This window comes from Lagopus muta, chromosome 3, assembly GCF_023343835.1.
Source record: "Lagopus muta isolate bLagMut1 chromosome 3, bLagMut1 primary, whole genome shotgun sequence".
Classification (NCBI taxonomy): domain Eukaryota; kingdom Metazoa; phylum Chordata; class Aves; order Galliformes; family Phasianidae; genus Lagopus; species Lagopus muta.
The window spans coordinates 14,415,861-14,428,514 of record NC_064435.1 but is presented as its reverse complement, the minus strand read 5'-3'; the positions used below and the strand labels follow the sequence as shown (position 1 = coordinate 14,428,514).

Genomic DNA, 12,654 nt, shown 5'->3' with positions numbered 1-12,654 from the left:
CAAATGCTGTATTAGATGGCAATGCTCTCTTTTGGAGCAACAGCAATCCCCTGCTGCTGACACCCCTTCTCTCCCCACCTACATCCTACCGGTAGCACAGGGGGAAAAAAACCCTACCCTAATCAGAAAAGTGAGAACAGAGTTAAAGTCGACTGCTCCTGGCTGCCTACACCCGCCTGCAGCTATGTTACTAAAATAATAAAGAGCGGAAGAACCATATGCTAATGACGAGCCAATTAACCGAGGTGAAAAGCTCTTCAGTCAGTGGCAGGGTTTCTGAAACAAGTGAAAAACAGAAAATCTGAGGAGTATCACAGGAAACCTCTTAACATTTGGCCACCAGCAAGAGAAGAGCCTATCTGCTGTGCTCAGGATTGGCCAAGGAGCCGGGCAGACTCTCCAGATGTCAGAGGCGCTTACCTCAGTGGTTGAAAGCACGGTGTCCTCGTCCAGGCTTAGCACTGCATCTGTCACTATGTTGTCGTAGGGTAGGAAGCGACTGCTCATAACCTGTGGGTATCCAAGGCAGGAAAGGGAAGAAAAAAAATCACTTAAAGGACTAATTTCCCTGGGAAATACTCTATTTCATTCCTCACTCCTATGTCCTTTCATCTGAGGCACACTGCATGTCTGTCTGACAGAAAGGACCACTCAGCTCATGAGGGAAAGAATGACATTTTTGTCACCCCAGCAGTCAGTTTACACCTCCTAGTTGAGGAATAATTTCTGAACACATCTCTCTCTTTTGAGTAGGCTGCTTTCCTTATGTGACAAACTGTCATGGTCCACACTGAGAATTAGATGTACCAGAGCTTCCCTGGAAGCTAGTTCTGTACCTCTGCTCTTCCATGGGGTGTGAGGCTTAGAGACAACGAAGTGCTGACAAGAACTCTGTAGTGCTCGTAAGGTTACGGCTAGGAAGCCAAGAAGTACATGTGTGTGGAGGAAATTATGCTGCCAGGACTCTACCTCTGTAAGTGGCACAGCTCCATCTCTGGTCATTACTGCTGAATCAATAGGGAGCTGCTGCCATGTGATGCATTGTTATTTATCAAAAAAGGAGAATACACTAAGGAACTTGATTATCTGTCGGGTTTTGTTTGCAGCAAGAATTATGTTGACCGTGTAGCATGTCTAAAAGTCACATTTTTAAGTGACACAGCTATATACATATAAAATCTATATGCAGAATGTCTTTTTTTAAAGCATGGCAGGATAGTTCTCACTGAAATAGGAAATGGATGGGAAAGTGAAATCAAAAAGGTAACAGCAAGAGATGAGAATCCATACGGTTTCTTTACAAGACTAATCAGCACCTTCTGAGAACTGATGAGTGGTAATAAGGACACGATGCTATTTGTTTCCCTCATTTGCTAAGAAAAATAGCCTGGGTATATAATAGACTTCCTTTCAAGCTTATTATGCCAAGAAATAACTACAAAAAGCAGGTCTTCTTGGGAGAGATCGCTTTCTGGAATCAAGGACACAGTGGAGTTTTGCATGTAGTACATTATGGTCGTGGTCAGTACTGTGTCCCTTGCAGCCTGTTCAGAAGCAGTACCCTAAATCTATGCCTCGATTCAGAGAGGGCTCTGCTTTCCATGTCAGGAGGTTCACAGTGTCTGTCTAGAGAGCATCTCTTCACCGCTGTGATGGGCCTCACTCCTGGAAGGCCATGGCTGTGAGGGAGTGGTGAGCTGGCAGGTGCTGGCAGTTTTGCTTTGCTTATGCAGAGGCAAAGCAGAACAAGAGGTCATCGGGAGACCAAGACTCTCATCCTATTCATTTATAGACCATGGAAAACAGACAGAATTATCCAGCTGTTTTTTTAGTAGTTAAAGCTCTCTGTTGTAAAATGCATGCGATAATATATCTTGATTTTAAGGACAGGAGTGCAGGTTAGGTAAAGGCAGACCTCTGCAATCCCCTGCACATAGTGACTGTGCCTGCCAGTATGCTTCCGTCAAGCCTGAAGATGAAAAAAGCAGCTCCTTTGTACAACCTCTGAACTGGACAGCTCTGGCTCTGCACACTTTGTCCAAACAAGCAGCTTTTCTGCACAAGAAGCCATTGGCGTACATTGGGATATTAAAAGAGATGAGACTGTCCACTACACACACACCTTTGTGTACTCAGGAGACTCATTTGTAATCTAAACAGTGCCCGGGCCAATTTTGACAAACGCAGAGGAACTGGTCAAAGGTCTTCTCCTCTATCTCACCTCTGCAAGCTTTCCAGAAAGGAAAAAAAAACGTGCAAAGGCTCAAAAACCACTACAGCCTTTCTCAGTCCTGCAGCAACTCTCCTGATACATATATAAGGCTAGCTAAAGGCACATGCCATTAGATGAAAACTTTGCAGGGCCTTTGTTTCTCCCCTTGTTAAGGTGACTGGGGCAAAAGACCGAAGATACAAACATGAATTCTAAACAGGACTGTACAGCCAAAGCAGCTGAAAGTTCTGTTTGCAAATGCAGAGCTTGAGAGCCAGATAATAGAGACGGAAAGGGGACCAGCCCACGTGTGTGTCACTCAGAGCCCAGGAGCCCACAGAAGCAGCCCTGCTTTTCTCAGGCCTGACTTTGGAGAGGAATCATCCACTTCACTGCGGATTTTTAAAAGAAGCCTCTTTTCTAATTTGAGTGCTGTCTGTTTCAGCTCTGTGGAATTGCAAACAAACAAGTCTGTTGCACAACAGGAGATGACACAGTGGTTTCATTTCCAAGAAAGCAGCCCTTGTCCCTTCCTTTGTTTCATGGTGGGATCCCCTTGCTGACAGAAGTATCCTACATGGCCATGAAAGAAGGTACTTTTCAAAGGTGGGTTAGTACTATTCACTCTCATCTTTTCCTCTGTTTTTGAGTCTGTAGCTGATCCCCAAGCCTTGCCTCTGACTGCTAGAACTCAGTGAATCCAGCTGCATCACCACTTCCATGCATCTGCAGGGAGTAATCTTCAAAGGTAAGGTCAGAACTACTCACTCTCAGAACCACATTTCAAAATAGGACCCCACCTATGAGTCTCAGGCTGCTGGCATTGATTGCCAGGCTGAGGATTTCTGAGAGCACGGCCATGTGCATGAAATATGACTCTGTGACCAAGCTGACACAAGAGGCCAAGGAACAGAAAAGGACTGGCGTGGAGTTGGGCAAGCTTTCATCAAAGCAGCTGGAAAAATAAATTTAGGTCCCATCAGAGAAAATATGCAATCTTTTATGATGCTTCTGTCCACTTACCTTGCTCTCTCCTTCAATGACTATGACAGGCACAGAAGTGGCAGGCCAGCGGTGTTTGGCTGGGAGGGGTTTATCACAATTCCATAAAACAATAATCTGAAAGAGAATATTGGACCACGATCACACACTGCTTTTGGCAATGCAGTCCAAGCCGTACAGATTCAGATCTCCAGATTTTGAATGTCCAGACTAACAAGAATGATACAAATCTGTATAAAAACAACATTTCCTACAGTAATTTCATTCATCCTAATTATATACATCCTCTCAAGTAAATGTAAGCTGAACAAGAACTCAGGAAGTCTCAGTTTAAGCCAGGTCACATGGATGTCACTGATTTACTTTGGCTAAAATACTTGTGATTCTCCATTGTAAGAGGGTGCTCCCACTGAACTCCTTGAGGTTTCTTTTAGAGGAGCTAAAATCTTGGCACTGCTGAGTCTAAGAGCCACAGTAGGAGGAAAGGTAATCATGTAGAGACTCTTGAGACACAGACATCCTTTTGCAGTTTGCAGCATACACAAACCTGATCTTCAAAGTGCAATCATTGTTCTACCTGTCTCCTGAAACAAAGGGGTTTCATTATTGTCTCTGTTCCAACCACATAATACTCAGAACTTTTGTTTCCCATGCATGCAGGTCACAGACACTAGACATCTCAGAGAAAGGAAACATGAGAACAGAAACAAGGGTTTGAATGTAGACTGAGAAGACCTGAAATCAATAGGCTCTTCACTCCTGGGACAGTAGTTCTGTCCCCAACGTGACTGACAAACAGTGCTGCTTACCTGTGCACAGTACTGGGACTTGGCTACAGCAACCAGGAGTTTCAGCACAGGCTGAGATTGGGAAACCAGAGGAGTTACTGCATGGATAACGGCAGTGAATGTGGGGAGAGGCTTCAGACCTGAAGCAAACAGATATGCATTCAGTAAAGACAAAATTGCCCCATTTAGTAGAGATTAAAGGACTTGGAGATGGTAAAACAACCCGTGCTTAACGCAAGCCTTCCCAATCTTTTAGGTCATCTCTTTAAGTCATGGATCAGAGATGACACTTCACTTCACTCCCACCTCCTCTGAAACACCTGACTCCAATACAGTTACTGCCTTCTCTTGTTATTTCCACAGATGTCCTGTGATTTCTTTCCTTCATCCATTTTGCCCCACAGGTAATACCTAGTTTGCTCAATGAAATTTCTTGACATCGGCTGTCTGGTTTTGCTGCCCGGCTCTGAACGCATGACATTTTCTACAGGTACATCCCTGACTTCCGGAACTATGTTCTGTTTCCTTAGTTCTATTACAGCTGCTGTAAGGCTTTTGCTCTTTCTGGATCAATCCCCACCCACGTGCATCTTCAGTTACCTCCTGAGCTGACAATTCTATTTACATCCTTGCCTTTCAATTCTGATATTTTTGTCTTGCTGTGATTTACTTTCCTGCCCGAAATAACAGGTCGTACTGGCTTCTGCCCTTCATTACTGCTCTCAGTCTTATCTACACTCATCTGTGTGGGGTCATAGTCCTTTTTCATTAAAATTCCCACAGAAACCTTCTTCTTCTCCTTCTTTATCATGGTAACTGTGAATTTTTAGCAGGTGGGCAGCACAGATCACACAAGTGGGATGGCACAGCCTGTGCCAAAAGTGGAAGCAGTCTCATAAGCACGATCACTTCAGACTGCAGACACACCCCCCACAGAATTCATCACTGAATCTGTTTCAGAAAAAGCCACGGACCTAACTTCTATTCATTCCCTCTACTGGAATCTGTAAGAGGACACAGAGTATGGAGAATAAATCCATACCCACTATGCACTCCAATTATAAGTGTCATGGGTAAATTACCACTTTTCCAATTTGCCAAACACAAATAAACAAAGTAAGCAAAAAAACCCTATCCTTCTTATGTCCCCTTGGGCCACGAACGGGTCAGTAACTCAGGCATTAATTACTGGCAACTGAAAAGTATGAAGGGACCCAATTTTTTTTCAAAACAATATTTGCAAGCGAGAGGCACATGATGCATGTTGATGAGTCAGAGACATTCCAGTCTGCAGTGAGCAGGGAATGGAAAGAGGAAGCATCATTAACTAGATATGAATGGTAAGTCACCTGGCACATCCTATTCAAGAATCAATGATATTCCCGATACCACTGCAGTGTAGGAAGAGTTCACTCACCGAGATTAGCATAGTAGTAAGGAAAATCTCCCAGATATGAGGAATACTGTGGCAGTACAAATAACCCTCCAGGATGTTTGTTCCATATTAAGCTGTTACGTGATATGTGCTTAAATATTCTGTCCTGAATAATCTGGAAAACAAGAGAGGCAATGACTATTAACAGACTCTAATAGCCACTGGTAGAAGCTTCAGGGACACCAAATGACTGGAATCATCATTCAGTTTGCAGAAAGCTGAGTCACACAGATTCTGAGACATTCCTGCTTAATCTCTCTCAAAATGACCAGTATACTGCAATGCCACTCCAGCAGCTCAGGCTTTGTGCAGTAGGCTTCAGAGCACCTCATTACTCTCTGTGGATGTGGGGACCTTCAATTCACTGCCTTCTGTATTTAAAGTCAGTCGTTTCATCTATTAGAGTGAGTTAGTGGTAGTATGCCTGATTAGTGCATTGTCAGTTTTACTATCCAGAACTCACACAAGATAATTATTTTAGGATGGCATTACAAAGCGAGGTATTATTTTGAGATAACAAGAGCATTCAAAACCACAAAGACTTTCAGCAAATCAAGCTGCACTAATTATTCATTTTTGCTTATTATAAAGGGTTATTAGTATTCAGATACATCACTGATTCTACGTCTCAGTTCAGCAACAGCTCCTTGGCTGAAAAAGAAGATCTTTTAGCAACTCTGCTGTCTATCTTTGTGGAGGGCCACAAACACAGATTCCCAGACTTTTAAGGGCAGACCAGTTTGATAGGTCATCTACTTTATCATCTGGAATACCACAGGCCACAAGAAAGATACACAGCCATAGAATTAATTTGTATTTGTAAAACTAATTGCAGCTACTTCAGATCAGTTGCCACTATGTAAGAACCAGTCTGGTTCTTACACCAACAAGAGCTTTCCCAAACTTGCTGCAAAGGCATAACAACATTCAGCAGTGAGAAGTTAAAACTAGACAAATTCAGCAGCCCAAGACGACACAATCTTCTAAGTACAATCTGCTGTTGGGCCACACTGCTGTTGGGTTCTTACAGATTTGTCTTCCTTGGAAACACGAGAGATTGGCAGGTCTGGCAACAGGATATTGGAAGGGGCTGGGGGATGCTGAAGGGAGAATCCTCTGCTAAGACAGCTAAGTGAGATTTCCTTGCCTCCTTCTGCAGCTCATCTTCTGGGATCTCCTAAGGAGATTTCATGGAATTGGTGGTTTATGCACTGCACAGGGCTCAAATGCCAGCAACATGTTGGTTCTCTCTGGCCTTTACCTGGGCTTATCTGGGTGAAACCCTGTGGCTCTGGAGCAAATCCGATCCCTAGGTCCATTCTGGCCTTACCGTCTATGACACTAAAGAAGGTCTATATCTACAGCATAGGAAAAACAAAAGCAAGCAAAAAGACCTCAAATAACAAAAGCCAAAGAAAAGCAGCTGCTCCAGTCTAAGCAATCTAGAAATCTCTGCAAGCAATTGAGTTCAAGGACATTTGGTGAGTACAGAACATGATCAGGCATCTCCCTGGAATTCTTGATTGCCATAACAAAAATAAAATAAAATAAATTCAAGCATTAGTTATCTTGTGTTACACAATCCACTGCTGGTGGCCATGTAAGCACAGTTAACTCGGGGCAAATGTCAGGCGTTTGTATGCTTGTCTTGATTTTGCCTACAGTCAACTAGCATTACTAACATGCAGCAATTTGCTGACATGTCTAAGTTAATTTAACTTATTTTTGTGTGGGAATAACAGTCTTAATGACCATATTTCCATCACTGACAGGAGCGGATCTGGCTATTTGGAAAGTGAGGTGTATCAGTTGTCAGACCTCCTGTGTGGTGGGAGCAGTGAGGGAGAAAAGAAATTGACTGCTGTTTCCCCATCTGCAAGTTATACCCCTGAACAAAGACAGAACCTAGAAAGCACTTATTTTCGAGTGTTTACCACGAAGCCTAAATACTGCAGCTCCTTCCTCCTCTTTTCTCAGAACAGGAGCATAATCAGATAAGGGAAGTCTGCGAATTTACACGGTCAGGAGGTTTTCACAGACGGCGGAGATTTCCATTGAGCTGGTAGCCAACAAGGCTGCAGGGGAAACACATGGCTTGCATTCAGCCCTGCCTCAGCGCACCCGGAGCGTGAGCAGCTCTAACGCTGAGCAGACCCTGCTGCCACGCAGGGTACGCGGCCCTCGGTGCACAGCACGCATACAAATCTCCTGGCCACGGGAGCTGCCCTGCACCATACATCACGGCTCACCGACGGGGATTAATTTATCACACTCCTGGTCTACGTAAGAAATCTAGCTGTCTGCAGTGATAGAGGGGAGAAAAGGCAACTTGGCAGAAAGAGAGCAGAAGTGTATGAAAAAAAGATCACATGGGGGATCAATCAATTAGAATTCAGAGTGCACAGTATTACCCACGTTGCAGGGACAGACAGCAGCTATACAGTGTCTCCAGCGGTGAGGCATGACAGGAAGTTTAATAAGAGAAGGAAGGTGTTATGAACTCCATACGGAGCTCCCTTTTTAATTTTTTTTAAAATTCATTAATAATCCAATATTTTTCTCTCCCTCACCTTCATATTTCCAAAAGTTCATACACCACCTTAATCATTGCCTCTTCCTAATATGCCTCAGCCAAGCACCACACACTTCTTGCATGCCCTTTGTGCTGTCCTCTCCCCTCCTCTCTCTTCCTGAGCAGAGCACTGAGCATGCTGCACAGGTACTTAGGTGTGTGTATCTGGGGCTTGTTTTCACAGAAGACCAAGCTGAAAAAGTGCAGATTCACTGGCACATGTGTATGGATGGTGCTGCTGCTAGAACAGACCCACATGAATGCCCATCTCATAACCCACACCATGTGAATGGCACCAGGCAGCTCCTCTGGACCTGCAGGAGGGCTTACTGGCCAAACACTTCTAACCTCCCATTTTGGGCTATGAGCTGTTTGGCTCAGGTTACTAAATGCTGTGAAAAGGTCAAGGACCTGAAGATGTCATCTCATGTTTCCACAGGTATCCAGGATACAAGGCAGATATCCTTGTGGACACCTGATCTGATGAAGGCTTTTGCTACACTGATAACCACATATCTGGATATCGGCACAGCATTGAAGCAAGCTGCAGGTATCATCAGAGCACTCTAACACCACAATATTACAAGAGAAGATGGATAACATAAGCCCGAAAAAAATATTCTTGCCAGGAATTTAAGACTTAGGTTTTAAAAAAGGCATATATTGCTTGCAGATTTTGGACAGCAAAAATCACTCTCTTAGCTGTTTTACCCCTTTTCTAAGGAAAATTAACTCTGGACAATGTGAAATGAGTATCTGTTCATACGAACAAAATTCCTTGTAGCTTTCTTTACAAATTTTAAGAATCTTGAATAAAACAAAACAAAAACCTAAGGTTCTCAAGGCAAAACCACCCTTGCAAACAAATGGAAAATCCCAGAAAACGACTTCAACACCAAGTGTACCTTATTTGGTCCCATTAAATTAAACCTTGCAGGAAGATTTCTGTTTTTCTTTTCTCTTTTTTTGCCTCCGAGCAGGAACTCCAGCTTGTTGCATATCTAGCTGCTTGAGCTTTATTACAGGTGTTCCTGTCCCCTGAGCACCTATGTGGGTCAATGTTGTAGCTGGTCCAGGCAGACTTAAAATCACATCTGTGTGTACTGGAGCATGATGTGATGGATACCAAGGCCATGGGGGCTGTCTCTTGGGATCAGCCCAGCACAAGTAGGAGAGGGGCACTGAGGAGAGCTGTGCAGCCTTCTCCTTTTAGCAATCCTTAGTGGGGCGTATGCAGGGAAGGGGCAGATGACGGACACCTGGTTGTCTCTAGGGGTACTTCTTTAAGAGTGAATTAGACTCCAAGAGCTGTCACGTGGTCTTCCAGCTTTGCTAATCTGACCTTATTGTGGGCTGTGATCATTACCACTACTTCATCAGCACTCATGGAGAGACTAAAGGTGAAGAGCTGTTTTCATTAGGCAGCATGGATGAAGCCATGGGGGGACAAGAACACCTATGCCATGGGCTCCATAAACGTTCCCTGGCTGATTTTCTCCACCAGCACAGGAAAATCTAAATGAGTGTCTTGTAGCAGCTGGAAGTGAGTCTGCCATGGGCAACCTCCACCGACAAAGCATGGGCAGCAGCCCTGCTTCACACTCTGCAAGGAAAAGGGGGACTTTACAACCCTGCACAAAGAGGGCTGCAAATGAAGAAGAATTAGCCTAAGATGAATACGCTGGCACCTACAAAGCAAGCCCCTTTCAGTGGTAACTGTGTGTAAAAAATTTTAGTGCAAAATTGCAAAACAATTAGAAGAGAAAACTGCTTTTGAAATTGTAGCCTGGGTCCTACTTCTAAAGAGCCTTTTATCTTTCCTGTGTCCCTTGAATTCAGAAAGGATTCTCTCCACATTCTAGATCATCTGTCTCCCTGTTTAATAGCAGTCTAATTATGATTATTTATTAATATTTTATAGAAACCCTTCCCTTATTCTGTGTGTGAAGATAAAACACAGTAACTTACCAGCCCCTATTTTCCTTCAGCCAGACTGACAGCCCCATCACAAGACATCAGTGGTCTATGAAATGGTCAAGAAGCTTCACAGCCTATTTTTTCTGAAATGAATTCTAGAAAGTTTTCTTTAAAAAACATATCTACTACTAATGACAAGGACAGTGATTCGTAAGCCATAAAGCCTTGTGAAGGCAAGATCACACATGACAACTTTTCGTTGTGTTAGACAGCTCCCATTCTTCACCATGTCAGCTCTCTAATGTGGATACCAACAACGAAGGAAGTATTTCCTTAGGGAAGAAAACTTAGCAAGACACTGAGTGTTTCCCCCAGTGACCAATTGCATGTCATGAAACCCAAGGTCTGATGCTGGCTGAGCACTGGAGCAGCTGGATGGCTAAGGAAACCTTGCTGCTCTGCACGATCCCAGACGGCTTTTACTCACCTCTAGTGTAGTCAATACAATCTTCTCAACTGAAGAAAAATAAGCCTCCCACAAGAACTGTGTCTGCTGTCTAAGTGCTAGGATTTTATCCTGATGGATAGACCTGATTGTAGAAGGAATCTGTAATACAAGATGTAATATAGTCAGAAGCTTCAGAAAACAACGCAGTCTCATCAAATTAATATGCTGCTGACAAGCCCTCTCCTCTATTAGCAAGCTGCACAGCTTCAGCGCTCCTATCCAACAGGATGTGTGTGCCAACAGTTAGAGCCCTGATGGAGATACAGATGAGACACAGTCCTTTACAACCTTTGCTATTGGCACACTAGAATATATGATTTTCTTTTTTTAATTTGCCTTCTCTCAGTTTTTGGTTGTTTCTATGGAAGCAAAAATTTCCTCTCCCCGTCACTCCGCAGCACTGCGCTGTGTCACAGTGAGCAGCTCCTCCATAAATCCCTCACACACAGCTTTTCATGGACTGGCAGTTCAGCAGACTGGAACCTGCAGGACTCTGGGTCCAACGATAATCCCCACTCTCAGAGTATATTAAAGGGATCTGGAATTGCATTTACACAGCATGGCAATACTAAGTGCCCTGAGGAAAACACAGCGACGTCTGAAGCAAGACTCCACTTTTTGGGAAACTGTGGATCAAATTGCATTTTACTCATTATTGTGGGAGGAAAGAGTAATGTCTCTCACAACACCTGGTATTCACAAGGGAAAACACTGCTTTCTTTTTCCCTTCTCCATTAAAGCAACATTTTAAGTTGCCTTACAAAGAAAACCCCATTTGTCCTGCTGCAGTGACTTGTGACTGAAAATCAGGACTGCTGGCTGGATCACAAAAGGGCTTCCCTTCTACCTCCATCCCCACATCCCTCTTCCACACTGGAGGGAAGCTAATGAGCATACATGCCACTGGTTAACTTCTTAGGACCTTGACCACGGCCTCCAGTACGCTACTTTGACAACGCAAATTGACATTATCAAGGGAATTTAACTGCAATTTGCTTCAATTACAAGGGCTACTCACAGCACTGGAAAGGCCTCTAAGATATTTTGCACATCTGTGCTCATTTCTTTCAGGAATGAGGAGCTGTGCCTTTGCACCTACTCTCTTTGTGATTTCGAATTAGGTCACTTTCAGACAGCCATTTTTCACAGAGCTTTCAGCTCAGTGGTGAGCTGCAGAAGTATATGCCTCGGCTGTGTGATGCTCTTTGCACATCCCAGCTCACTCTGAAATTTAACTGCATCCCAACACATCCACCCTTCCCTGGCCAAAAACACTTTGCTTATTCCTAGAACATTCTGAGAGGTGGAAATGATGGTTATTTGGTTTCACGTGCTCTTCAATCAAACAATTTCCTATTACACATTTAATTGGAGTTGTTAAGAATTTGCATGTAATGCATTTTCCACAAGAATCAGTATGTTTTTCACTGCATTGCTTGCATTCAGGTCTAGACAGAGCATCCCAAAAAAGAGTGGGTCCACAGTGCAGTGTCAGATGAAATAATCTTGACTCTGCTAAAGACACTGTTATATATAGTAAGAAATTTGAGCTTCCAAGAAAGTAATGACTGTAGTCAAGAGGAAATATTCAGAACGTCAAGGCCGGTTCATTCACCATATTCCCTGTATGTCTTCAGGTAAAACATTCCCTTCAAAAAAGTATGAAAAACAGAAGCCAAACCTAGGCTTTCGTACATGTTTTTTTAACCAACCACGTTGCTGTTGCAGAATGGTGTTTAATTGCACCTAATTTTATTCAGGGAGGGGAATATTCTTTGTCTTCATTACTTCTTCAGTAAATTCCAGTAAGTACTGGGTTAATGAACATAGTGGCTCTGGGCAGCCTGGTCTAGTGGTTGGCAACCCTGCCCGCGGCAGAGGGGTTGAAACGAGATGATCTTTGGGGTCCTTTCCAACCCAGGCCATTCTATGATTCTATGAGTCTGTGAGTCTATACTGGCTACCCACACATACATATTAATCACACCCATGATCATTACCAAAAACAATCATACAATTAAAGCCACTTCACAGGTGCAATACAGCACCTCTTTCTAAAAACTTAAAACATTCAATTGCATTATTCATAGCCTCACATGTGCCTAAATACAGGTGAGAGCAAGAGAAGACATCAATATCCATTCACCACCATACCCCTGAATGTGAAGGCCGCTGTGCCTAAGAAGGGCACTGCAAGAAGTCAGGGTTTCACAGACCAGC

General features: G+C 43.6%; 1 protein-coding gene across 1 annotated transcript in view; it reads right to left on the bottom strand.

Moving 5' to 3' along the window:
* The window catches only part of EXT1 (exostosin glycosyltransferase 1), a 164,083-nt gene that overhangs the window by 11,946 nt on the left and 139,483 nt on the right, over positions 1–12,654 (bottom strand). Inside the window, exons 4-8 of the mRNA XM_048940758.1 lie at positions 10,414–10,533; positions 5,420–5,552; positions 4,024–4,142; positions 3,236–3,331; positions 421–510 (exon numbers count right to left, since the gene is read on the bottom strand). Of these exons, the coding sequence (XP_048796715.1) occupies positions 421–510; positions 3,236–3,331; positions 4,024–4,142; positions 5,420–5,552; positions 10,414–10,533 (558 nt within the window). The remainder of the gene's footprint in view (positions 1–420; positions 511–3,235; positions 3,332–4,023; positions 4,143–5,419; positions 5,553–10,413; positions 10,534–12,654) is intronic.